The sequence below is a fragment of the Alnus glutinosa genome, chromosome 6 (genome assembly GCF_958979055.1).
Source record: "Alnus glutinosa chromosome 6, dhAlnGlut1.1, whole genome shotgun sequence".
Taxonomy (NCBI): domain Eukaryota; kingdom Viridiplantae; phylum Streptophyta; class Magnoliopsida; order Fagales; family Betulaceae; genus Alnus; species Alnus glutinosa.
The window spans coordinates 3,396,498-3,423,321 of record NC_084891.1 but is presented as its reverse complement, the minus strand read 5'-3'; the positions used below and the strand labels follow the sequence as shown (position 1 = coordinate 3,423,321).

At 34.2% G+C, this 26,824-nt stretch overlaps 2 protein-coding genes across 2 annotated transcripts; both read left to right on the top strand.

Annotated features, from left to right (window-relative positions):
• Nucleotides 1-3,986: 3,986 nt before the first annotated feature.
• On the top strand, nucleotides 3,987-5,345 carry LOC133870625 (putative UPF0481 protein At3g02645). The gene has a single exon (XM_062307789.1). The coding sequence runs from the start codon at nucleotides 3,987-3,989 to the stop codon at nucleotides 5,343-5,345; it is 1,359 nt and encodes a 452-aa protein (XP_062163773.1).
• A 9,635-nt stretch (nucleotides 5,346-14,980) lies between these two features.
• On the top strand, nucleotides 14,981-16,594 carry LOC133870623 (putative UPF0481 protein At3g02645). Its single transcript, XM_062307787.1, has one exon. It carries the CDS (start codon nucleotides 14,981-14,983, stop codon nucleotides 16,592-16,594), a length of 1,614 nt encoding a protein of 537 aa, XP_062163771.1.
• Nucleotides 16,595-26,824: the final 10,230 nt, after the last annotated feature.

Genomic DNA, 26,824 nt, shown 5'->3' with positions numbered 1-26,824 from the left:
AACCTGCGGGATAAAGACAGAAAAGGGAGAGGGCGGGTGTTCTTTGTAGAGAAGAAAAAAGCCATGTAGTAAGAACTGGTATAAACTTATTCAATATTAGAGGGAAAATTCATTAATTTCGAAATACATCCTTCTTTACTAAAACGGGAAAAAAAAGGGGGTACATTTATTCACTTCTATGAAAATGACAATAGGTAGTCATCTTAATCTGAAGAAAGGAAGGTTCCTTCATGTCTTCTCTTCTCGCATTACTCAGTCAAAGCGAAAAAATTCACTTCAATAAAGAACAAAGCTTTTGTCTGATTATCTTGCACATCCAATGAACCTCAAGACTAAAGCAACCACACAAGAAGAAAGGGTGTTGTGCAGGTTCACGACGCCATTCCGTTGACGTCGTCTACCGTAGCAGGTGATGGAAAAGAACTGACTCCAGTCTGGCCATTGCGCGTAAGAACCTCAATAGATAAACCCATTTTTATACGTGTCAAAAATGAAATTTCATAAAAAAAATCAAAAAAAAAAATAAAAAAAAACCTAACACAGCAGTTACTTTACATTTAGATGAGTGGTTGGGAATGAATTAGTAATTTTCAATATATATATATATATATACTATTTATTCTTTATGTATTATTTTAATATATATATAAAAAAAAAAGTATATTTAATTGATCTAGAGAAGAGAGAAAAAGTAAAAAAGAGAGAAAAAGAATAAAATAAGAATAAAAAACATAATATTTAATTGATATAGGGAAATGTAGGAGAATTTATTGTGAGGTGTTTTTTTTATAAGGAAGTAAAAAGTAGTTTTATTCTCCAAATATAAAAAAAAAAAAAAAGTTAAAAATCTGTTGCTAGTGCTCTAAAGACACATAAACAAGGCATAGTGCTCTAATTCCTTATTCTTATTTTTATCTCCCCTTATTTTTTTTTTCAAAGCTCGTGATTCTCACTATGATAGATTTTATTGTGCAGGTTGTAAAGCCATTTTCAAAGCAAAGTTCAATCCGGTCTCCAATCTGGTCCAAAAAATTAGCAGTGGCGAATTCATTAAAGTATTCGCAGCAACTTCTATAAAGGAGGTCTATTTCCTAAGTTTTAAAAAAAAAATTTAAGAAAGTTACAAAAACTTCTCTACAGTAGTTTTTCTAAAATTTTCGTTTTCTTGGAAAGTGAATAGTACTTTTCAATTCCCATTTCATTTTTTCCAAAAATATCAAATAAAAAATATTCTAACTTTTTTACACTTTTTACATCATATCAATAATTTTTTATTACTATTCAAATAAAAAAAATCCACTACAAAAAAAAAATATTTTCACTTTTCTATAAAACATTCTTAAATTTTATATTACATCAATCACTTTTTACTACTATTCAAATAAATATTCCAATTCACAATCCATTACCAAACAACTCCATTATCTCTCTTACTTTATCTTATTTTTTTCTACTTTTAATTAAAGTAAAAGTAAAAACAAAATATTTTAATAATATAGGAAAAAATGAAGGGAAGCTGCTATGAGGTGTTTTTTGATAGGGAAGTAAAAAATAGTTTTGTTCCTTATATTTAGAGAAAATGGTTGGGAAGTTGCTGGAATTGCTCTTAGAGCACTAGCAGCAGATTCCCAACCATTTTCCCTATGTTTAGGGAACAAAACTATTTTTTGTTTCCCTATAAAAAAATACCCCACAATAGATTCCCTTACTTTTCCCTATATCAATTAAATATTATTTTTTTTTACTCTTATTTTATTCTTTTTCTCTCTTTCCTACTTTTTCTTTATTCCCTATATCAATTAATTATACTTCTTTTATATTAAAATAATACATAGGGAATGAATAGTAGACATGTATACATAGGGAATCACTATTCATTCACAACCCCCTCATCTAAATATAGGGCATCTGTTGTGGGAGGTTTTTTGCAGTTACCTTATATTGGTTCCTTTCCCTATATTTAGGAAAAATTTCATGAAAAACATAAAAAAAAAAAAAAAAAAACCTTCCACAGCAAATGCCCTATATTTAGATGAGGAGGTTGGGAATGAATAATAATTCCTTATATATACATGTCTACTATTCATTCCCTATGTATTATTTTAATATAAAAAATATATATTTAATTGATATAGGAAAGAGAGAAAAAGTAGGTTAGAGAGAAAAAAAAATAAAATAAGAGTAAAAAAATAATATTGAATTGATATAGAGAAAAGTAAGGAAATCTATTGTGATGTGTTTTTTTTATAGGGAAGCAAAAAATAATTTCCTTAAATAAAAAAAAAATAGTTAAAAATTTGCTACTAATGCTCTTATATGTAGCGTCAATTCCCCCTTCATTGTAACATTTTCGAAGTACATGTCTGCATGTGCATGGTTAAGGCTGATTTTTTTTATTATTATTATTATTCAGTTATATTGTATTTATTGTACGAGTCTTAAAGAAATAAAATATAACTTGATTGAACATGTATTAACAACTCACATTTTGTAATTTATTTGCTCTTTTTTTTTTATTACTATTTTTTTTTTAATGAGCGTAATTTATTTGTTCAGATCAAGTGGTTTGGATCACATATGAATATTTTCTTATTTGATGAGATTTGAAAAACCTATAATAGATTCAAGAAATTTCAAATCTACCAGTAGGTTAGTTACCTTTAAGGAGAAATTTCACAAAAGAGTATCAAATTATCACGCATGTTTAATAAATAGTATCAAACTAGCAAAACTATCGATCGGAGGTATCCACTATCAAAACCTTACAATGTTGGTTATTCCATTAGGTTTCGCCGGTAATTCTTGACGAAACCCACAACACGTGCCTGTTAGGTGATTTTTTAAGTTAAACTTCCAATTATGCCCCTCACTCCCTCTTCCCTCTCATTTATTGACGGTGTGATACAAACGCGAGGAGCTTAGCATAACAGTGGCTGGTCATAGCATGGGGAGCTTGCTAGCTCTTCCTCTCGCTTACGACATCACCGAGCTCAAATTAAACAAAGAGAAACACCAATCACAGTGCTTTTGTTCAGCGGCCTGAGAGTGGGAAATTCAGGCTTCAAGCAACGGTGCGAGGAATTGGGTGTTAAAGTAATAAGAATAGTGAACGTGAATGACCTAATCACGAAGATGCCCGGAGTAGTATTTAACGAGAATTTTAGGGTGTTCAAATTGTATAAATTGTACATCTCTAATAAATTAGCTAGATTCCAATTTAAGGTGTATTCAAATTGTAAAAGTCTATGGACCTTACTCACCCTCAAAAGACGCCTTGATAGAAGATGGGTGTCCATAGTTTATAAAGTTTACAAGACAAGGATCTCTTAGCAATGTGAGATACTTTAACACGCCCCCTCACGTGTGACATCTTTGGTCAAACACGTGTTTAACAACGGGAGGAAAAAGCCCATCGTTGTTAAAAGAACCTACTCTGATACCATGTAAAGTCCATGGGCCTTACACACTCTCAAAAGACTCTTTGAGAGAGGAGGTGTGTCCATGACTTACAAAATCTACAAAACAAAAATCTCTTAGTAATGCGGAACACTTTAACACAAATTATATAAATTGTTATTGTGCATCGATCTTCTAGCTCCTTCAGTACTAATGTTCAAGAGCAAGATTGGAAATTTGGAATCTAGCTAGTTTCCATCCAAAAACAGACAAAACACATATTATGACGAGGAAAAATATTTATGGTAAATTAGTCTCCCACATGTCTTGACTTTTATTATTCATCGATCCTTAATGCTCGAGAGGGCAGCAAGTAAGTAATTTCCTTGTATTTAGCGCGAAGTTCTCTCCTCGAATTCTTGGTACTATAAAAGAGTGCCTCAACATATATACTAGTGATCAGTACTAGAGAAGGCTTGAAGCACTTGTCTACTACACAGTACTGCTCTCTCTGTCTCTCCCTTCCAAACACATTTCTCTCTCTCCCTCTCCCTAAACCGCGAGACTATATGTCTTTCGATTTAAAAGCAATGGAACCGCCAAAACTTAGTTATGAACAAGAATGGGTCATACAGATAAGTCGAGCCATAGAAGAAGGCCTAGAAGAAAGCGATGAAGAAGGTGTTCTCGTTAGCATCTTCAGCGTACCCAAAACCCTAATCTCTTTCAAACCAGAAGCATACATTCCACAGCTAATAGCCCTTGGCCCGTACCATCACCAGCGGCTTGAACTCTTCGAGATGGAGCACTACAAGCTCACTTCAGCTAAGAGAGTGCAAAAGAACATCCAACCAATCAAATTTTGTCACTTGGTCAATCATATTGTGGAAAGTGATAGCACTCTCCGTGCGTGCTACCACCGCTTCTTGGAGTTCGACCGGGAAACACTCGCATGGATATTTGCCATCGATACTTCCTTCTTGTTGGAGTATCTCCAAACCTTATCTGCCAAAACGGAAGGTTCGCTTATGCGAGTCTCTTCTAAGATGGCACATTTGATCGACTATACAAGGAGGAAAACGGCACACCACGCAATCCTCAGAGATATTATCATGCTGGAAAACCAAATCCCTCTCTTTTTGCTCAGAGAAGTCCACAGTTTTTATCTGCTGCATGAAAATCATGACCAAGCATTAGCCACAATGCTGATGGGTTTCTGCAAAGATCTATCACCCATCAAGTACATTAATTACCAACATTTTAGAGGAGAATGTTTCAAGAGAGCCCATTTGTTAGAACTTCTCTACCACATGGTTGCACCAAAGCTGCAACTTGTACCTGATTGTGAGCAGGAGGAGCCAAAAGCGGACGAAGAGATTGGCTGGTTTAGAAAGGCCTTGAAATCATTCTTGGCGGCACTAATTTATATTAACTTGGCCCCGCTCCGCCTTCTCAGTAAAATTTGCAAGTCAAAAGCAATCATGCTTCTGGTTACACTACCATTTACAATCCTCTCGTATGTTTTGCATCTTGGAAACAAGGGTGATATAAACAATCTCATATCATCGGCAGGGGGCGTGGCCGAAGAGGTGGAAAATGCATCTCAGAAGACTAAAGAAGAATCGAGTCCTTTGGTCGAAGAGATTGCAATCCCAAGCGTGACACAGCTTCATAAAGTTGGTGTCAAATTTCGCCCAGCGAAGGGTGGATTGGAATCCATAAATTTTGACAAGTGTTGCGGTAAATTTTACCTTCCTGTTATTCATTTGGATGATAACTCGGAAGTTGTGCTAAGGAACCTGGTGGCCTATGAGGCATGCATGGCGCCGGAGGTGATGGTTTTTACACGTTACACGGAATTGATGAATGGAATAATTGATGGTGAGGAGGATGTGAGGATTCTTCGAGGGACGGAGCCAGAACTTCTTAAGGGCAGGGGCCGGTGGTAAAAATAAATTTTCGGTAGGGGCCAATAGGCTAAATTTTTAGTTTTTTAACTTATATATTTTTTTTTTTTTAGATTTTTTTTTTTTTAACCTAAGAAATTTTTTTTTTCAAAGAAATTGAGGGGGGGCCATGGCCCCTGCCAGCCCCCCCCTCCCTCCGTCTCTGCTTCGAGAGGCGGGGATCATCTTGAACTGCCTCAAAAGCGATGAAGAAGTGGCAACGCTTTGGAATGGTATGACGAAGTCTGTAAGGGTAACGAAAGTTCTTATTCTGGGCAAGGCCATCGAAGGTGCAAATACTTATTATTCGGAGAGTTGGAAGGTCAGGATCAACGTGACCGTGAAGAAGTATGTCTTTGGCTCATGGCCATTGCTTACATTTTTAGCAGCCAACGTTCTGATATTGCTGTCTACTCTGGAGGCTGCTTGTTCGATGTACAATTGCCCCAAAATTTTCAAGCCTCTGTGATTGCATGTTTCACTTCTGTTGCTGAGCAGTATAAGTACTATTATATATGTGTCTCAATTTTATTATATTTTTTCTCCTTTCTTTCTTACCGGGCCAGATCAGTGCATGGTTTGTAGTATGATTTTCAGGTTTCTAGGTTTCTAAGTCTTTCGTGTAAATGATGGACAAAACAACAAGTTCTAGCAAGTTTTCTAAGTCTTTATTGCACTTGTTTTTTTTCTTTTGGCTGATTAGAATTCTCTCTCTTACGAAAGTGTACGTAATTCTACAAAATTTAGGTTTAGGGTGGTTGTATGACTCTATTAAGTTGCTCAAAAGATCAACAAAACTAGGTTTAAAAGATTGTTAGAATATGTCGATCAAAACACTTTTTTCTATTTGTAAAATTTATTTTAATTTATTTTTGTCACTTATTACGTACATATAGATCGAATGACGACTTATCACTTGATTAGTCAACATCAAATAATAAGTCTTAAAAGAAAAACTATGATAACTTATATTACGTGTTGATGCTGGAAGTCTTTGAAGTCTTCTTGGCAACTCTTTTCATAAGTACTTTCCATTGGAACGTGGCTTTTCAAGGGCACCGGCCAGTACAATTCTTGAGCGCACGGGGAGTAATGTCATACCATAATCAACGCGGAGAATAAAGTATATGTTGGGAAGTTTCGGTCAAAATTTAGTTCCTAATTATTATTTTTTTTAAAAGATATTGTTATTTGTAATATTCATTCAAAATATAATTAGACGTAATTCATCGAATAATTTTTATTTTTTTTTTTGAGAATTTTCCTTCAACTAAATCAATTTCTGAATCTGCAAACTCTAAAAGTTTGATCGATGAACTTAAGTTCCATTTGACCAAACCAGCCAATGGGACGTTTTAAATATTTTAGCTGAGTTTGCTTTAAAACCTCAATTTTCTTCTCACGTCATAAGCTACGACTTGCAAAAGACATTAGAGGCTATTTTTTATTGTTCTTGCATTGGGGATCGAGGTTTCTAAATACCATTGAGTCTTAAACAATTTATTACCTCTCCTTGTTCTTCATTAACCAAACCGCCGAAAAATCTTTAGCCACAAGAGTTTTTGGGTGTAGCTGATAAGGTTTGTTCATGAAAGTGATCATTTCTATAAAAAAAAAAGGCCAAAAGTTATGAAGCCATTGCAGTGAGAGGTGAACAGATCGTTTGCCGGAATCGCAAGCTGAGTCAAGGTTTACAAAGGTTTTGTAAGTTAACTAATTGTAACACATATCTTATATAGTGAATACCTTTGAGATTGGTTGGCACCCGAGGTGGTTTCTACTTTTTAAGAGTTCTTCAAAAGGTTTTATTTCATCACCAAATCTTTGTCTATTTTATTTTACGCTTAATTTGGATTGTGGTAATATCATCTATGGTGACTTGCTTAACAATTGATTTGTTTGATAATCTGATTAATAACAATTTGGAGTTTAAAATGAATTTTTCAAGGTTTTATATTTGAAATGATAACATATCTTCCCCTTATGTGGAGTGCCCTCTAACGGGATACAGCCTTGGCTAAAAGGTTATTTCTTGGTGGGATACGAACTTGACCAGTTGTGGCACCAAACTACGGTCCTGATATGGTGTGACTTTGAATTATGGCATACTAGTAGGCAGGTTGTCATCTGTGACTTGATGTTGCACCGAATTTTATACTTGTTGGCAGTTAGGAAGAGAGCGGGGGGTGGCCATTCTCTGTGCCCCACTCCCAACACTTCTTATTAGTGGGTTGTTAGACTCTTATTTTTATTTTTTAATTAATTTTTAAAGATTTTTAATTTTTTAATATAGTGCCATTGTAATATATTATTCCTTTTGGTTGTGGCCTTTATATCACATTTACGGTATTTACTATGTTTATTATTTTTTCAATAAACATATACGGCATTATGGATATTTCCATCAATTTAGATTACCGTAAATATGGAATCGGTATTATGGTTATTTCTATTAATTTAGATTACCGTAAATATGGAATCGGTTAATTGATTTTAAAATCAATTAACGATATTGTTTCCTTGATGGAAGGAAACAAATACGGTGTTTACCATTTTGAGGGTCCCTAACCTAGCCTATAAATAGAGTGCCTGTGTACACCATCAGTACAGCCATCAAGCAATAGGCATAGGTTAGAAGATCCCTCAAATAATCTTTCTTGTTCTTCAGATGGATCGTGGAGACGCTTGAGCAAATATGGCTAGAGGTAAGCTTGAATCCTGTCTTATTTGTTTTTTTTTTTCGCTGCGCATGTTAGGTTAAAGAAATAATTTTTATTTAATTATTTCTAACATGTGGTATCAAAGCAATATGTTTCTAACATGTGGTATCAGAGTCATCCTCTGTGCTATTTTGCTTAGCGTATAATTTTACTATTGGTTATCAATATTGAATCAAGTATATTCTATTTGGTATTGTTCACTTCTGTTTGTCAATATTATTTGAGCAATATTTCGTCTTTTGTGACATGATAGAAACGCATTAGCGATTATTTTGTGAATATTTGTTGTTCACGTACTGTTTGTGAAAACCCATAAATTTGATAAAACTATTTTTTGTTTTATCACTATTCTGTGTATTATGATATACTGCCTAATTTTGAGTTGTTGTAATTTTGATATGGGTATTTTCATAAAGAGGTGGTGGCTAGGGTTCCATTTTTAGGGTTTTCAACCCATCTGGAACATTACGGGTCGGGTTGGTTGGTGACTGGGTAGGGTTTCGACCCATTAAAGTTTTTGGGTTGGATATATTTTCGGGTAGGGTTTTTTAAAACCTATGCAGTTTTGGGCCATTCAAGTGGGCTGACCTAGTTTGGGCCAGCACTATATATAGACCCAGAGGCCTGACCCGATTAAGTGAGTTGACCCAATTGCCCAAATACAGTAGCCCATTTGGAGTCTTGTGACCCAGTAGCCCAATACAGATACCCAACCCAAATTAAGTGGGTTAACCCAATTGGGTCAGCCCAATACAGCAACCCTTTTCAGTAACCCATCAAGTTCTTTTTAAAAGGGGAATTTAGGCCTTATGGTGTTTAGAACCTGGGTTCACCAGGTGTAAAGGGCCTTGGCCACTTACTAAACCATTAGGCCATGTGTTTTATTATGTCCTCATATTAAAGTTTTATTCCCTTTATTATTTACAGTACTGTGTATTAAAATTATTGTTTATTTAATACATGAATTGAGGAATATATATTTTAAATTTATATTGTTTAAATATAAATTGCTTGATGCTTAGACCTAAGAATAATTAACAATACCATATATACTGGTGTGTTTACAGTAATATCTAAGAATGCAATGTCGGGGAAAGTTCTGGCAAGGAAAGTCTTAGGATTTAAGTGTGTCCGGTGTGACCCCCCTCACTTTCCTGGGAGCTCATCTGCTTGCACCTTGAAAAATGCTGTTTACCCCATTTAGGTATTGGTTTGTTATATTCCTGGGGCTATTAAGGGGGCATCTATAAAGTTGTTAGATGTTAATGAAGTAGCAATTATCATGATAATTTTGGGAGAGCCACAGCATCCCAATTTTGAATGACAATTGCATCAAGATTACACACACGTAATTATCATTATGATTTTGGGGAGCCACAGCATCCCGATTTTTTAATGATAATTACATCAGGATTATACATAAGAACATCATAAAGAATTTTATTAGATGTTCATAAATTGCAGAGTGATTATTATGATTTTGGGAGAGCCACAGCATCTCGATTTTATAATAATTGTATAAAGATCGTACACGTGAACTTCATATAGAAAAATTAACATCGTCTTATAATTAATTCATAAATTTAATTACTTATCCCCACATGGAAGTTTTTATTTTTATGACTTAATTAGAATAAGATAACAAATTTGGTATTGAAAGTAAAATTTCTCTCGGTTGCCCACAGGTACAGAGAATTTTATTTTTCAATATTTAAATTTATTAGTCTTATTGATAAAGAGTAAATTTCATGCATGATGCAACCTTTGCCCACAGGTAGGTTGAAATTTACTATTTAAATTGGCATTGGCTAATTTAAAATAAAGTTAACATTGTCTTGTAATTAATTCATAAATTTAATTACTTATCCCCGCAGGGAAGTTTTTATTTTTATGACTTAATTAGAATAAGATAACAAATTTAGTATTAAAAGTAAAATTTCTTTCGGTTGCCCACAGGTACAGAGAATTTTATTTTTTAATATTTAAATTTGCCTTAGTCTTATTAATAAAGAGTAAATTTCATACGTGATGCAACCTTTGCCCACAGGTAGGTTGAAATTTACTATTTAAATTGGCATTGGCTAATTTAAAATAATGTTAATTCATAGCATTAAAGTGTTTATTTTCTTGGTTATTGCAGCTGTTCATAATACTCTACTTTAGTAGTTTTATATTTCAATACTTTATGGTAATATTTTTCTGACTGGAAAAAGATTAATATACTTTTTCATTTGAGTGTTTCTAATTCTATTGTGGGAATGAAGGATATTGTAGTTTAGCTTAAGTCCCTAAAGATTGAGATTTTTTTAGTCATTATTGGTCATTTTATTTTTGAATTTTCTCTTCCAAGTGTAAAATTTTATCTTGTAACACACGTAAGGATAAATGGTTAGTAAATAAACTTCTAACCATGTGTGTTCAAGGATATGAGAGAATTCATAAAGTGTTCACATGATTACTCATGTCAAGGGGAGGACCAATAAATGCAATCATGTCCAACACTTAAAGCATGAGAATAAAGTGCCAATAAAGTATTATGGCAATCAAGATACCTATTTCTCATGCAATAAGGAAAATTAAGGGCATATAAAGAAAGATTGCATGAAGTATAAGAAATGACTTAAAATAAAGATAATCTCCATATCTAGTGTGTCGTGAATCTCTTTTAGTGACTCAATCAAATATATTGTGGATTGATTATGGTTTAACAATCCACATTGTCAACACAAATGCAGAGTCCTTTTTAAAATGGATAACACGTGTTTATAATTTGAGCTTGTTGGGATCTATTGGTTAATTTTAAAATTCAGTTATAATTTTGACCTCAAAAATGATTTATATTCCATAATCTTTTTGAAATCTATTTTCTAGTTTGGCTTATTAAAAATTTCAATTTTATTTTAAACTGGAAATTTTTCTTATTTTTGGTGGAATATTGGTTGGGGGTTATTTAAAGTCTATTTAAAATTGACCTACGTCCCAATTTTTGAAACAAAATTATTTGTTTATTTCTGCATAGTGATGTTGACGTAAAGTAGAGTCTTTGAGAATTTAAAAATGCTCTTGTTATGGCTTTGGAGATTGAAATATATCTCTATACAGAAAATAAAAGTCGGTAATTTACTGACTTTGGTACTTGTGTGGACTGCATAAGGGAAAGCATACCAACAAGACCACTAGAGGTGCCAAAGAGAGCATTTTGAGATTCTTGAGATCATGTACATTGAAAGGTGTTGACCTTTTCATACTCATTGCCTAAATGGTCAGAGATATTTTTTATCTCTTTTAGTGATGACCATATAAAGTTTATGTATCTCTATCTTCTAAATATTAAAGCTGAGGTATTGAATGCTTTCAATACCTATAAGGAAGAAGAAGAGAAACAATATGAAGATCATAAGATCTAATATAGGCATAGAGTATTAAGGTAGGTACACACAAAGGAGAAATGATCAGTAATACTAATCTGCTATTGCCCTTATAAAGTAAAGCTTTGAAGACCATTGTGTATATGTTAAACAAGATTCCATCTAAGGTTGTCTTTAAGACACCTTTTAAAGTATGAAATAAATGGAAGCCAAGTTTAAATTATTTACACATATAGGGTTGCCTTGCTAAAGAGAGGATTTATAGTCCTCGCATTAGGAAATTAGATTCAAGGACAACCAGTAGATCTTTTATAAGCTATCTAGTAAACTTTAAAGGGTTTTAATGTTTTATTATCCTTCATATAATCCTAGAGTTGTTGATTGTAAAATTTCTAGAGGATGCAGAACCTAGTAGGAGTGTTCATTCACACAAATTGAAATTTGAGAAAGCACTAGAGTTGGCCAAATCTCCTCCTCATAGAGGATGATTGATTGTATTCAGGGAAAATCAGATTGATTATCCTGAGCCACAATCATTTCTAGAACAACCAACTCATACAGAAAAGGTTCAAAAGTCTATTCTCCCATTGCAAAAATGCAGAGGAAGTAGAATTAAGAAAATCCTATAGAATAAGGAGATCAACAATTCTTAGTGATCATGTTGTATATCTCCCAGAGTCTGATGTTGACATTGGACATAAAGATGATCCAAATTTGTTTTCACATGCTATGAGTGGAGAAAACTCCACATTGAGATTCAGTGCCATGAAGTAAGAGATAAGTCCATGGCTAAAAGGTCAAGCTAAACTCGTAGCCAATGGTTTTACTCATAAAGGAAGGCATTGATTATCGTGAAACATTCTCTCCAATGTCTAAGAATGGTTCATCAAGATAATCATAGCATTAGTAGCTCATTTCTATCTAGAGTTACATCAAGTGGATGCGAAAACAACTTTTCTGAATGAGGATCTTAAAGATGAGGTTTACATGAAACAATCAAAAGGTTTTATAAATAACAGTCAGAAAGCTTACAAAATTAAAGAATTCTATTTATGGGCTGTGATAGATCTCTCAATGGTAAGATACTTCTTACAAGGTTATTGTTTATAGAAAACCTTGTTGATTAGTATATATACCTTAAGGTCAGTGGGAGTACAGTAATCTTTATAGTCCTATATTTGCAAGTGGTGATTTAGGTTTGCTACATAAAGTTCACAAAAACTTTGAAATGAAGGATTTGGGTGAAACCTCTTATGTCTTTTGACATAGAGATTCACAGAGACATAAAGAATATTAACATTGTCTCGGAAGGCCTACATTGAAAAAAGTTTTGGAAAAAATTTAGAATGAAGGATTTGCACCTTCAGTAGCAATTAAGAGGGACTAATTAAATACATATTAATGTCCCAAAAGGTATTGGAATAAGGGCAGATGAAAAGTTTTAAGCGTCTGCATTATACATAACCATATGACTGACAATAAGTATATTGAGTCAATAAAGTGCTGCAAATAAAGCCTTGCGGTATATGCAAGGAACCAAGAAGAACAACTTAACCTAAGGATACACTTTCCATTTGAAGGTGGTTAGTTGTTCAGATTTGAGTTTGCTGATTGTGTAGATAGTAGAAAGTCTACTCTAAGGTATATATCTTTTTATTGAAGGATATATCCTAGAGATGCAGTTTGCAGACTATAGTTGCTACGTCTACCAAGAAAGCTAAAAGTCTAGCGTGCTATGAATTTGGTACACAGGCATGATGGTTGAGACATTTGTTGAAAGTCTCAATCTTGTCGATTTTACAGTTAGACCATAAAGATACTCTGCGGTAATTCTACTATAATCTTCTTTTATAAGAATAAAGAGTAGAAGCAGAAATAAATCGACATTAAGTATTTCAGTACGAGAGATAACATTAAGAGACATAAATGGTCTATTGAGCATATAAGTACTGAATTAATGATTGCGGATCCAATGACTTAAAGTTTACCGGTAAAGAAAGAATAAAGTCATGCGGAATATATGAGACTCATTAATTCATTTTCGCTTGGTTTGTCTCTTTTTGGTCTATAGACATAAAGTTATTGTAATAAAGATTTTTTGTGCACATTTGTTATTTTATCCATGAGGATAAATAAAGTTGGACTCGAATGACTTATAGGAAGTTCATTCATAAAGCTTGATTATCCATAAGGTACTCATGTAAGGAGTGTTTTACATCGTGATACATGGAAGGGACGACCTAATTTTATAATGGTTTTACCGCTATGATTCGTGTGAAACATTTCTTAACTGAGTTGGAGGATTCCATAAAAGATTGGCCAAAACTAAAGAACCTAATACCATATGGTCATGTGTTATAAAGTCCAAGTGGGAGAATGTAATATATTATTCCTTTTGGTTGTGGCCTTTATATCACATTTACGGTATTTACTATGTTTATTATTTTTTCAATAAACATATACGGCATTATGGATATTTCCATTAATTTAGATTACCGTAAATATGGAATCGGTATTATGGTTATTTCTATTAATTTAGATTACCGTAAATATGGAATCGGTTAATTGATTTTAAAATCAATTAACGATATTGTTTCCTTGATGGAAGGAAACAAATACGGTGTTTACCATTTTGAGGGTCCCTAACCTAGCCTATAAATAGAGTGCCTGTGTACACCATCAGTACAGCCATCAAGCAATAGGCATAGGTTAGAAGATCCCTCAAATAATCTTTCTTGTTCTTCAGATGGATCGTGGAGACGCTTGAGCAAATATGGCTAGAGGTAAGCTTGAATCCTGTCTTATTTGTTTTTTTTTTCCGCTGCGCATGTTTGGTTAAAGAAATAATTTTTATTTAATTATTTCTAACATGTGGTATCAAAGCAATATGTTTCTAACAGCCATTTGTCAACCTCTAAAGTTAACACGTGGCAAACTGTTAGTTTTTGGATGAAAAAGTTAACCGATGTACTAATTTGATCATTTTCCAAAATTGATATATCATCTATGATATAAATTAAAACTTAAGAATTAAAAAATAAGGTTTCAAAAACTCAGAGACTAAAAATGTGTTTAACCCATTTAATTATTCGATTCATATTCTACCTGTCAGCTTTGACGTACATGGGATTGTCATGTTTTTCGTGAGCGCGTGAGGTGTGAACCTACAACTTGGAAGTATACGACGAGGAATTTGAGTCAAAACAGGGTTTTAAGAGTTGGACACTTGGACTGTTCAACTTTTGAAATTAATCATCATTCCACCTTCGTACGTAGTTGTGAAAGGTAGATTGTTATTGTGCTTTCCTTACTACTAATATTGAAGGAAGAATCTTTCGTGGGCCCCAAGTGCATCTTCTCCGTCTATAATCTAATTTATTATAACGGTCTCCATCCGAAAACAGAGAAACGTACACAACCTTAATCTAATGCTCGAGATAGGAATTTCCACGTTATCAGCGCGAAGTAGCTATGAACGTTCCCCCTCTTCTTATAAAAGGATTCCTAGCTAGCTAGCTAGCTTCAACACATACACTTTGATCGAGAAGCCATGGAATCAACAAAACTTAGTTATGACCAAGAATGGGTTATACAGATAAGTCGAGCCATAGAAGAAGGCCTAGAAGAAAGCGATGAAGAAGGCGTTCCCATTAGCATCTTCAGTGTTCCCAAAACACTAATCTCTTTCAAACAAGAAGCATACATTCCACAGCTAATAGCCCTTGGCCCTTACCATCACCAGCGGCTTGAACTCTTCGAGATGGAGCACTACAAGCTCACTTCCGCTAAGAGACTGCAAAAGAACCTCCATCCAATCAAATTCTGCCACTTGGTCAACCATATTGCGGAAAGTGATACCACTCTCCGCGCTTGCTACCACCGCTTCTTGGAGTTCGACCGGGAAACACTCGCATGGATATTTGCCATCGATACTTCCTTCTTGTTGGAGTATCTCCAAACCTACTCTGCCAAAACGGAAGGTTCGCTTATGCGAGTCTCCTCTAAGATGGCACATCTGATCGACTATACAAGGAGGAAAACGGCACACCACGCGATCCTCAGGGATATTATCATGCTGGAAAATCAAATTCCTCTCTTTTTGCTCAGAGAAGTCCACAAATTTTATCTGCTGCATGAAGATCATGACCAAGCATTAGCCACAATGCTGATGGGTTTCTGCAAAGATCTATTACCCATCAAGTACATTAATTACCAACATTTTAGAGAAGAATGTTTCGAGAGAGCCCATTTGCTAGAACTTCTCTATCACATGGTTGCACCAAAGCTGCAACTTGTACCTGATTGTGAGCAGGAGGAGCCAAAAGCGGACGAAGAGATTGGCTGGTTTAGAAAGGCCTTGAAATCATTTCTGGCGGCACTAATTTATATTAACTTGGCCCCGCTCCGCCTTCTCAGTAAAATTTGCAAGTCAAAAGCAATCATGCTTCTGGTTGCACTACCATTTACAATCCTCTCGTATGTTTTGCATCTTGGAAACAAGGGTGATATAAACAATCTCATATCATCGGCAGGGGGCGTGGCCGAAGAGGTGGAAAGTGCATCTCAGAAGACTAAAGAAGAATTGAGTCCTTTGGTCGAAGAGATTGCAATCCCAAGCGTGACACAGCTTCATAAAGTTGGTGTCAAATTTCGCCCAGCAAAGGGTGGATTGGAATCCATAAATTTCGACAAGTGTTGTGGTAAATTTTACCTTCCCGTTATTCATTTGGATGATAACTCGGAAGTTGTGCTAAGGAACCTGGTGGCCTATGAGGCTTGCATTGCGCCGGAGGAGATGCTTTTTACACGTTACACGGAATTGATGAATGGAATAATTGATGGTGAGGAGGATGTGAGGATTCTTCGAGAGGCGGGGATCATCTTGAACCGCCTCAAAAGCGATGAAGAAGTGGCAACGCTTTGGAATGGCATGACCAAGTCTGTGAGGGTAACGAAAGTTCCCATTCTGGACAAGGCCATTGAAGGTGCAAATACTTATTATTCGGGGAGTTGGAAGGTCAGGATGAACGTGGCCATGAAGAAGTACGTCTTTGGTTCATGGCCATGTCTTACGTTTCTAGCAGCGAACATTCTGATATTGTTGTCTACTCTGCAGGCTGCGTGCACGATGTACAATTGCTCCAAAATTTTCAAGGCTCTATGAGTGTTTTCACCTCTGTTTCAATTTCATTTTTTTTTTTTTTTCTCTTTCTTTTTTACAGGGCCAGATCAATGGTCTGGATCGTTTGACTTACTTATAACTATACTCTAAAGAGCTTTTCAAAAAAAAAAAAAACTATACTCTAAAGAGAAAAGTAGAAGAACAAAGTTCTTTATTTAGATGTTGCTTTTGCAAGGCTGTACGTCAATAGTTTGACTTAATTATCATCGTACGCACGTTGGTGGCCGAAGTGTGAAACTCTAAAAGTAGTACGTATGTGTTCCATGTGTTTAGTCTTACTGGGTAATGTTTTTCACTTACTGGGTAAAGTTCTCACACGGCGGCTTTTTCAGAGAGATGGACGAACTGATCCTTCCTTCAAGTATCAAAATTGCTAGAAACTGTCACCTAATAACTCCTTTATTTTTTTATTTTTTTTCAGATGATGTCATTATTTTTGCTAAGGCTACTTCCACAGCAGCATCCTCTATCAATTATTTTCTTGATATATAACACATCAAAATCATCCATGTTTTTTTGGTAAAAATATAATATATACCACCCAGCTGTCAATCAAAAACAGTATTCAAGCCATCTTGCCTTTCAGAACTACACATACAATGATACAAAGCACCTTGGTCTGCTATTACTGTTTGGCAAAGGAAAAAAAAAAAGAGGCTTCAAGATATTGTGGACAAAGTCTTAAACAGAGTTGAAGGATGGAAGGCGCCAAAACTATTTTGATAACTTTCCAGTGGAAGGTGGGTTTGCAATTAACTAAGATTCTTGATTCTTCTTAGCAGTGAGTGCATGGGGGTGTAATGTCATTGTTTCTCGATCTGACACTACAAAAAAAAAGTAATTGGCCACGTTCAGTTAGCTACGTGTACGAAAACTGTACTCGTGGCTAACAGGTGGCCACGTGTCATTGACCACGTGTTCCGCGCGTGTTAGATCTGGTTGTAGCTAAATATACATTTGGCCGCATGTACAATAATATACGTGTCAATTGGACACATGTATTATAATACATGAACCAATTATTTCCACACGGAGCATAAAGTATACGTTGGGAAGTTTCGGTCAAAATTGAGTTCTTTGAACCAATTATAAGTCGGTTGGATCTTCCTTATTGATTCGTGGTGATCATGCATCATATCGTCTACAATTATTTTCATGCAATTAATCAATCGATGTAGTCTATGTAGTCATCATTATCATAGTAGAGGGAGAAATAATTATTGATTGGACAGGGATAAAAACTCGATCTTCCTATGAGAGGACTACTTCACTTTTAGGAATGATCAATTTGATTGCTTTGATAATATTGTTATTTGCAAATAAAGCACAAAATTCTGGAACAATACCAACTGGCTGGTGCAGGAGGGGCACCTAGCAAGCACCGAAACCACTTTGTGTTAGGTTTTATATATTGGTTCATTTCGGTTATCAAAATAAGTGTTGTGACTTTTTAAACACCTAATCAAGTGTTTTGATGTAAAAAATTAGTTTGGAATCCTTCAGATTGATAATCCAAGGAGCCTTGTCAGCAGACGTCCTGGCGAGACCTATTTAGCATGCAAATTCAAGATTGTGAATGCTGTCCAAGAATGACCCAGTCAGAGTAAAATGATAATAACGTTTGATTTAAACACCCGATGAAGGCTGACTTGGTGGCGTTAGAAACATGAATAAAAATGCGTCAACTTTGTATTTCACAAGAACTTTTCAATTCTGACGTTTAATGGGTCAAAACTGGCTGTCAATTGAAGTCTAATGAGCTGAAGATCGAAAGTGACGTTTGTCAGCAAGTTGTTAGAACACCCTATCTGACTCAACTCAGGGAAAAGAGTGAAATACTTCACTGAATTGACCTAAAAAACCACACTTTTCCTCATCTCTGTATAAGGATCATATCGTTCGACTTTGATAGGATGCATAGAGATAGTTTGTTGAGTTTTCCGGAGAGGTTTCATATGATTGTTGAGCTAAAACATCAAAAAAGCTTCTCGTTGATTATCGTTAGCCTTTCAAACTGTTGGTTTTTATTTATTGGCTATATTTTGTCAACAAAAACGTTATCATATCAATGACTCCATATTCAAATAACAGGACTCAACAAAAATCATATATCTCATGAGAAAATAAAAATCGGCTCTTACTTTAGACCTTGAGAAAGCTTGAAAATAAAGTTTTTTCTAAAAAACCATTTATGCTGTAGACAAATCTATATTTCCAACACAAACTCAATTAGGCTCTTACTTTAGACCTTGAGAAAAGCTCATGTAAAGAGATCAATGCTAGTAAGCAAATATCAAGAAAATTAAGAGTTAATTTGAATTGCGTTAATAAATTTAAAAAGTACGTTTAACACATAAAAAGTTGTGATAAGTAAAAAAAAGAAAAAAAAATGCTTCGTTTGGTAAAAAGACTTAAATTTTTATTTTTTTGTTGCTCTAAAAAAGTAAGCTGAAAAATAAACTTTTTTCTGAAAAAAAGCTAGCTATTTCAGACTTTTTTATATATACAAAAATTTTATATTTAATTTTCAACACAATCAAAATCGGCTCTAAGTCAAGACTAAGCTCAAGAGCTGTTTTCAATTGTTTATTATAATCATTACGAGTAACAACCGCATGCTATTCTACAGTGTTTACATTTATCTAGAAGTCACCCTATTATGCAATATTGGTCAATAGACTGAATACCATTTGAAAAATATGTTTTACAAATGGCATTATTTTAAATCAAAATTTATTTAAAACCAAATACAAGTTGAAAAAAGCTTTTTTTTTTTTTTTAAAAAAAAAAAAAAAAAAAATTGTATTGAAGAAATTTTCTCAAACTCAATCTATTAAATTAATAGGTGTTTAAAAAATATGTAAATTTTACATACTTTTTTTAATTCTTACCTATATTTTTAACAAAATATATGATTTTTATATGTATTTTAAGAATATATGTGAGAATTATATATATTTAGGGCACGTGAATTTAATGAACTAAACTAGAAAAAAAAAAAATCAGTTTAATAACCCAATTTAAAAGAAACCCATATGTATAGAAATTATTAATGAAAAAAAAAAGAAAGATCGTATGTAAAGGTAAGGGGGGGGGGGGGGGGGGGGCGGATTTCGGTCACCAAAAGTGTGTTCGGTGTAATTCAGAAATTAGTAAATGGGGGTCCCAAAAGCTTGTCAGACAGATTTGAGCTTGTCAGACAGATTTGAGCTTGTTGCCCAAGAGGTTATGATCTCGTTTGGTAAATCGGTTTCTGTTTTTGTTTTTGAAAACAAAAACAAAAAACCGTTTTCAGTTGTTTTCTTGTTAAAAAAATGTTTGTCAAACTGTTTTCGAAAATAGTTTTTGAAAATAGAAAATAATATCTAAGGCGTTTGGACAATTGTTTTCAAAACAATTTTCACTTATGAAAAAAAAAAAAAATTGTTTGGCATTTCAACATTTTTTTCTTTCAATTTTTTGTTTTTTTTAGGCTTCTTTATTTTTTGTTACTTTTTTTTTAAAAAAGAAAAAAAGAAAAAAAGAAATTGGGGTAATCAAAGTGATAATTCCAATTTGAACAAATCAATCCCTACATTCACTACCTTCAGTATACGAAGAAGAACATTCCAGCCTGATATACATGGTCTATATATGTGATGAAATACAACCAAATTTGAGATTTTTGGCTATGAAAAACACAACAGAGAAGAAAGATCAATCCAACAAGGTCTTGATTCACAATCCAAATATTCTCTCTCTTTCTTTTAGCTCAGTAGAAAAGATGGTAAGGCACTAAGCCATGCCCGTAGCAGTTTGAAATTCCATATAGTGGTTTTGCACAGAGACACCAAGGTCATTGTCAATAAGGATTGTGATGCCAGGAAATGCATAAAGATGCTGCAAAATTCATCCTGTTGATCTCAGAATAAGATGGAGCCCAAAATTTGAAACAAAAAATACCACATAACATGAAAAAACTGGCAATGATTGAACAATGAAAACTAGAGTAAGGCCGATTCATCCATGAAAACCAAGCACCATTTTACTAAGCTTAATAACCATACATTGTCGTCCAAACTGTTGCATTTTTTTTTTTTTTCCCTTGTTGCTGCTTTCTTCTTCTCTTATTCAAATTTGTATATATTTCTCTTATATAACCTTCTTAGGTACTCATATATCGTTGTCCTAGATAACCCAACTAGTGAATCAGAAGACAGAACAACCCCCTTCTAACCCTCTACAAATTTGACCTCCAATTCTCTTCTAATAATATTGGATGAAACCCTCATAGAAACTCTAGTACTTAGCAAGAAAAGAAGCTCTAACAGAATTATTGCCTAAACAATCTAATATTTGCACTAAAATTCCATTTTGATTTTTTTTTTTGATTTTTTTTTATTTTTATGAACAAGGTTATCTTTTCATTAACAACTAAACCACATACACACAATCAGCTAAAAGCTGTAAAACAAGGCAACCAGGCCCCAACCAAAACAAACCCCCCTACCCAACCATCAAAAACCAAAAAGCAATTACAACCTCATCTGCAGAAACTATCCAGCTATAGTAATTATGCAGAAAAACAAAACTAACAAAGCAACTTTCAAACTCAATTCCAAGCTTAGGCCTACTAACAATTAATAATTAAAGAATCTCCTCCTTAATACTTCAGTTACGGCACAACACCATATTCTCTATAGTTCTCTTAAATCTTCCTTTCCCCAAGATTCTAGCGCAAATCTTCCAAAAAAAAAAAAAAAACTGCTCAATATTTGCTCCTCAGTTTTGGGTACGTAACTGCCACTTTTAACCGCATTGCATACGATTTCTCCAGATTTCTCCAGATATGATACACTGAAGACCCTAGACCCAATCTACACAAACTTGCCATCAACGACTTCCCTTTCCAAGTATCCACTCCCAACCGCACCGCAATTTTGGGATATACCTACTCTCTCCAAAAGCTTCTTCATTTAACTAGATCTAGCTCCTGCTTGCTGCCAATGGCGCAACAAAGACACAAGAACAAAGAAATAAAAGAAGCCCATCAAATGAAATGTACAAAACCACGTCCCAAATCACCTTATAGCACCAATAAGATTACTAGATGTAAAGTTGAAAACTTGTAACTGCAGATTACGAATTTTACATTCACTCATCAACTATCTCGTACCATAAAAAGAGAAAGAAAAAGATCATGGTTTCTATGGATTGCAACATTTCAAAGAAAAAACAGTCAAAAGATTAACGAAAATAGCTCATCATAAATAATAGAACCCATAACAATAACAAATATATTCAAAAGGAAACCAACAGCCATCCCTTGAGGAGGAACCAAAATCCACCTCAACCCAATTGGCCAAATCACAATAAAACCCCAAAACAACTTTACTAACTATAAATCAATTGGGTATACCAAAATCATAGAGAAGAAAGAAAACGGAATCTCAACTAGCTTTGGTCTCTCCCAGTCGTGAGCTCACCTTTGAACCTCATAGTTGAAACGCACCAGCTCTGCACCACCGTGCGTCGCAGCGTCACCCACTCTCAAGGTCTGGTGCTCTCTCTCTCGGCCTTTTTTTTTTCTTTTTGCTTTTTTCTTCTTTTTTTTTTTTTTTCTATTCAAATATGGGAAAAAGGGGGAAAGGGGAGCTCTCTCTCTCGGCCTTGCTGTGCAACGAAGATGGAGAATAGTGATGGGTAGAAAGAAAAGGGAAGTGGAGCTGGTAAGAATCGAATGCCCGATCTTAAAGACTACGGGACTACTGTGCACTTAAAAAGAAAATGGTTTTCCACTTTGTTTCAGCGTGTTTTGAACGCTTTTGATTAAAAACAGGTGTAAATGCTTTTGAAAACAGGTTGAAACTGTTTCCTCTTTTCGTGTTTCTCCTTGTTTTTGTTTTCATGGTTTTTGTTTTAAAAACAACACACCAAACGGATTAGAAACTGGTTTAAACACGTTTTCTATTTCGGAAACAGAATACCTGTTTTCAAAACAGGTTGCCAAACAAGCTCATCCTTTTTGGTGATCTTTTTGACTTGAGTGGAAAGCAATGAACCATAATTTCAGGCAATTTTCTTGTCTTCCCGTGGTTCCCGCCCTGAACATTGAAGTCCTTCCTTTACACAATAATTGAAGGGATAAAATCCATGGCCATTAATAAATGTTTTTTGTTGATTTGCTAAGTCCGTGTTTAGCAAGTAGCTTGCCATGTCAGAATAGTGAGTTATTATTTTTTTAAAGTTAGTAAAAAGTAGTAGATGTGATATAAAGTAAAAGATTTTGTATAGAAAAGTAAAAAAGTTTTATATTTTAGTGAATTTTTCATTTGAATAATAATAAAAAAAATTATTGATGTGATATAAAAAGTAAAAAAGGTGTGAATGTTTTAATGTTAATTGTTATTGAAAAATGTAAAAAAGTGAGAAAAAAAATACATGAATAGTAGAAAAACATTATTCTGGCATGGCAAACCACTTGCCAAACACGACTTAAACTTTTTCGGAGAATGTTTTTAACTTTTTAGTTGTCAAGTGATATAAAATTAAAAGTGAAAATAATTTTGATTATTTTGTGTTCCAAGTATTTTTTTTAATATTTTTACTATACGTCAATTTATAACGATTATCACGTAATTAAGGATTATCACGTAGATAGTGTGAAGTTAGAACGAACAGGGTTTTAATAAGAGCTTGGTGTGATTGTCTGTGAACCTACCTTTGAAGTAAACGGTGAGGAATTTTAGTCAAAACAGGGTTTTAATAAGAGCTTGACCTACTCTTCAAATTTTCAAATTAATCATCATTCTAATTAACTTCGTGTGGCTGATCGTAGCTGACTACAAAAAAAAAAATTCATTAATGGCATTTTAAATGCTAGTGTTTATAAAAAACGCCAGCTTTGCAAAAGGTTGCTGGCATATTTAAAATATGCCAGTAAATTTTATTAAAAATCCTGGCATAAATTCTTATGCCATTAATGAAATAAGAATTGCCAGAATATAGTGGTAGTCTCTTTCCTGGCATATGAGTATGTGCCAGGAAATAATTTTTCCCCAAGGGGGGAAAATTGCGCGGGACGCTGAAAAACAATTGCTTCCTTATCAAGTTTGGTTTTTTTTTTTTTTTGGGGATAAACACGCGCGAACGTGCAAGACCTCGATCTCTCTCTCTCTCTCTCTCTCTCTCTCTCTCTCTCTCTCTCTCTCTCTCTCTCGATCAAGTATATATGAGTTTTCTTCTATAAATGTATATATCTGTCTCTCACAAAAAAATTTCTCTACTGCTCTCTCACAAATCTCCTCCTGAAATCCGCTCCACCATCGTTGATCGCCGCCAGCCCACCAGCTCGGCTCCCTCTAATCATTAGGTGTGTTTCTTTAGCTTCAATTTCTGTGCATGGATTCTTGTTTTTTTCTTTTAGTGAATACGGTAGATTTCAACTTATGAAAACCCCTATATTTTCGTTTAGTGAATACGGTTGAATTTGTTTAGTGAATGTAGTGGATTTTAGTTCAATTAGGTGTAATAATTATTGGAGGCTAGCTCATTTGTGAAAACCCCTATATTTTCGTTTGGATTGGGTTCGTTTGTTTTGATTAATTTTTCGTTATACATAGAAGATTCACATGTTTTATAAACATTAGAACAAAAGGGGTTATAGTCCCTGTTGCTTGGCATTTGGACATGATTTCGTTGTATAGTTTGTTTTGGGTTTACATAGATTGAGTGTTTGCTCTGTATATATACGGGTGTTTGCTTTGATTTTTCTTTTTTTTTTTACTTATTAACACTTTGTTTGAGGTAGTTTTTTATCACCTTGTTTTGTGCTGTTTTTCATCATCTGCTTGATGACTTAATAATATATTTTTCCCAAGTTGTAACTAGAGAAAGTAGAAGCTCACCTTTCATTCTATTTATGAAAGATGCTGAGAAGTCTGTGGTAGGAAATGGAGACTCATATATTTTATACTAGGAATTACATTCATTACATTGACTCTAGTTTCTTCTTGAAGGTTGAAGATTCAGAGGCTAAGAAGAATCTGTGCACTCAGCAGGATTTTCCCCACATGAATCCTTGATTCAGAGTAGTTAGTGGTGCATGTATTGGTTATAAAAAAAACAAAATATTTGCCCTTTTTGTTGCATTTTCAAGATGCTTGGGTTCTACGTTTTGTTAGTTGGAAGCTACTCTATCTGCTTGCTCTTTGTTCAGGATCTTTTCCTGCTTTCCTTTGGAATGAAATTAAACTTGTTTCATTAAAAAAAGAAGATAAATTTTTGTTGTTTTAGGATTTGGAGATTTCTTCTCATCGACATGCTCCTATTGTACCCCCATTTATGGCTCATGGAAATGGAATCCACCCTGTGCCTTTTCTTGATCCATCTATACCATGTAAGTCATTTTTCCTCAAGTAGTTGCAAATTTGTTGTTTACTTGCTGTCTAGAAAGTGCTAAGTTTTAATGGGTTAATTTCCTTCTCCATTGTGCTCTGATTTTCTATACATATATCAGTTGTTAAAATTAATGTGAAGCCTTGTGAGTTCCCTTTCTTGTTTTGTAGGCTAGCTTTGGGAAAATAGTAGCATGATATGCATGAAACATAATGTTTAGTTGCAAATTTTGGAGGAAAATAAATCCATATGAGACAAACTAACTAAGCCTTTAGGATACTGTTCAAATTACTTGTTGCACCTTAAGACAATTAAGCAGTAAATCAAAGTATTAGCTTGTATCTGGGCCGTGAATATATATATATATGCTGCATATATTCTTAGAGAAATAGTAATGTTTCTTCAAGAGCTAGCAAAGAAATCTGATTTCACTGCCATGCTTGTCTTTTGCTTCTGTTTCTACATTATACCATACTTGATAGAAGAGAGTAGTGCCATACATATCCATAAACCATAATTGTAATAGAGCATAGCATATTCACACAGTCAGTAGATGTAAACAGCAATATAGTCCTGATAAGTATTTGAATTGCAGGAAATATTTGTATCGCTCTAAAGCTTATACCTATTTTGCTTTCTAAATAACAGTCTGTTATCTCATTTATCAAAGAAATAAAGAAGGAAACAAAACCACTAATGACTCATGCTATTGCCCCCTTAAACTCTATTCTTGTCTTTCTTGCTCAGGTTTGATTGTGAGCTTGTTATCATTGACTCCCATTTAATGTAGAAAAATGTGCATAAGTTGCAAATATAATATATCTTCAACTTCTCCAATTGCTTTTGATAGATGATGCTACTTCACATGCAATGTTAGGTGGCAGCCCTACAGGAGTTGTTGGAATTTACAATTTGAGAGGATCACCACCGCTGCTGATTGAACTATTGTACAGGTTGTTGAATGAACATTGTGAGATTGTGCTGTCGCTGACAGAAATTGTTCATTTACAGCAGAATGATCTTACTGATTTTTTGATTTTTCAGGATAGTTTTGGAAGACTGCATGACAAGGGATATTGTATGATGTAATATGTTTATCAGGATTTTTGTAATATGTTAATTATTTTGGGGGATATTGTTCAGCAGTGAATGACAAAGATATTAAATGAAGACTTTTTTGAATGACATGCAATGAGTACTTTCTTGTTTATGAATTTGTTTATTATAATATGTTTAAGTAAGTAGTTTATTAGGATTTGTGTATGATGTTTAATTTTTTGTTTATAAGGATTTTGGTGCTTTAGAAACTGATTTTAGAGTTTTTAAAAATTCCTGTTCTACAAGATTAATACAAATTAATACTAATTAAATAAAAATTATAAATTTCATGCACATGAATTTGAAACTCACTAGCGCATGGGCATGCGCCAGGGAGTGCAAGGGCATGCACCAGTGCAAAGACACACTGGTGCATAGACACCCACTGGCGCATGCCCATGCGCCAGAGGGTGCAACAATGCGCCAGGAATTATTTCCTGGCGCTTGTTGGTTCATTACTGGCAATAATTCTTGTGCCAAGATATTGTGGCATATATCACATATGCCAGTAACTATACATTTCCAGACACTGCAATTGTGGTAGATGCAACTGCCAGGAATCAAATGTCAGGTACTTGTTATCAAAGGTGGCCGGTACATCAAAGGTGGCTGGTACATGCCAAGACAACAACCAATGTATATAAATTATTTGGGAGTATTTTTTAAAAATTGTAATTGAACGCGTAATCTAAGGATTACACGTTATCTAAAGATTACACGTTTTCAAAGATTACGTGT

What these genes read in the sequence shown, in the direction of transcription:
- LOC133870625 (XM_062307789.1), top strand. Translation starts at nt 3,987, where the DNA reads ATGGAACCGCCAAAACTTAGTTATGAACAAGAATGGGTCATACAGATA.
- LOC133870623 (XM_062307787.1), top strand. Translation starts at nt 14,981, where the DNA reads ATGGAATCAACAAAACTTAGTTATGACCAAGAATGGGTTATACAGATA.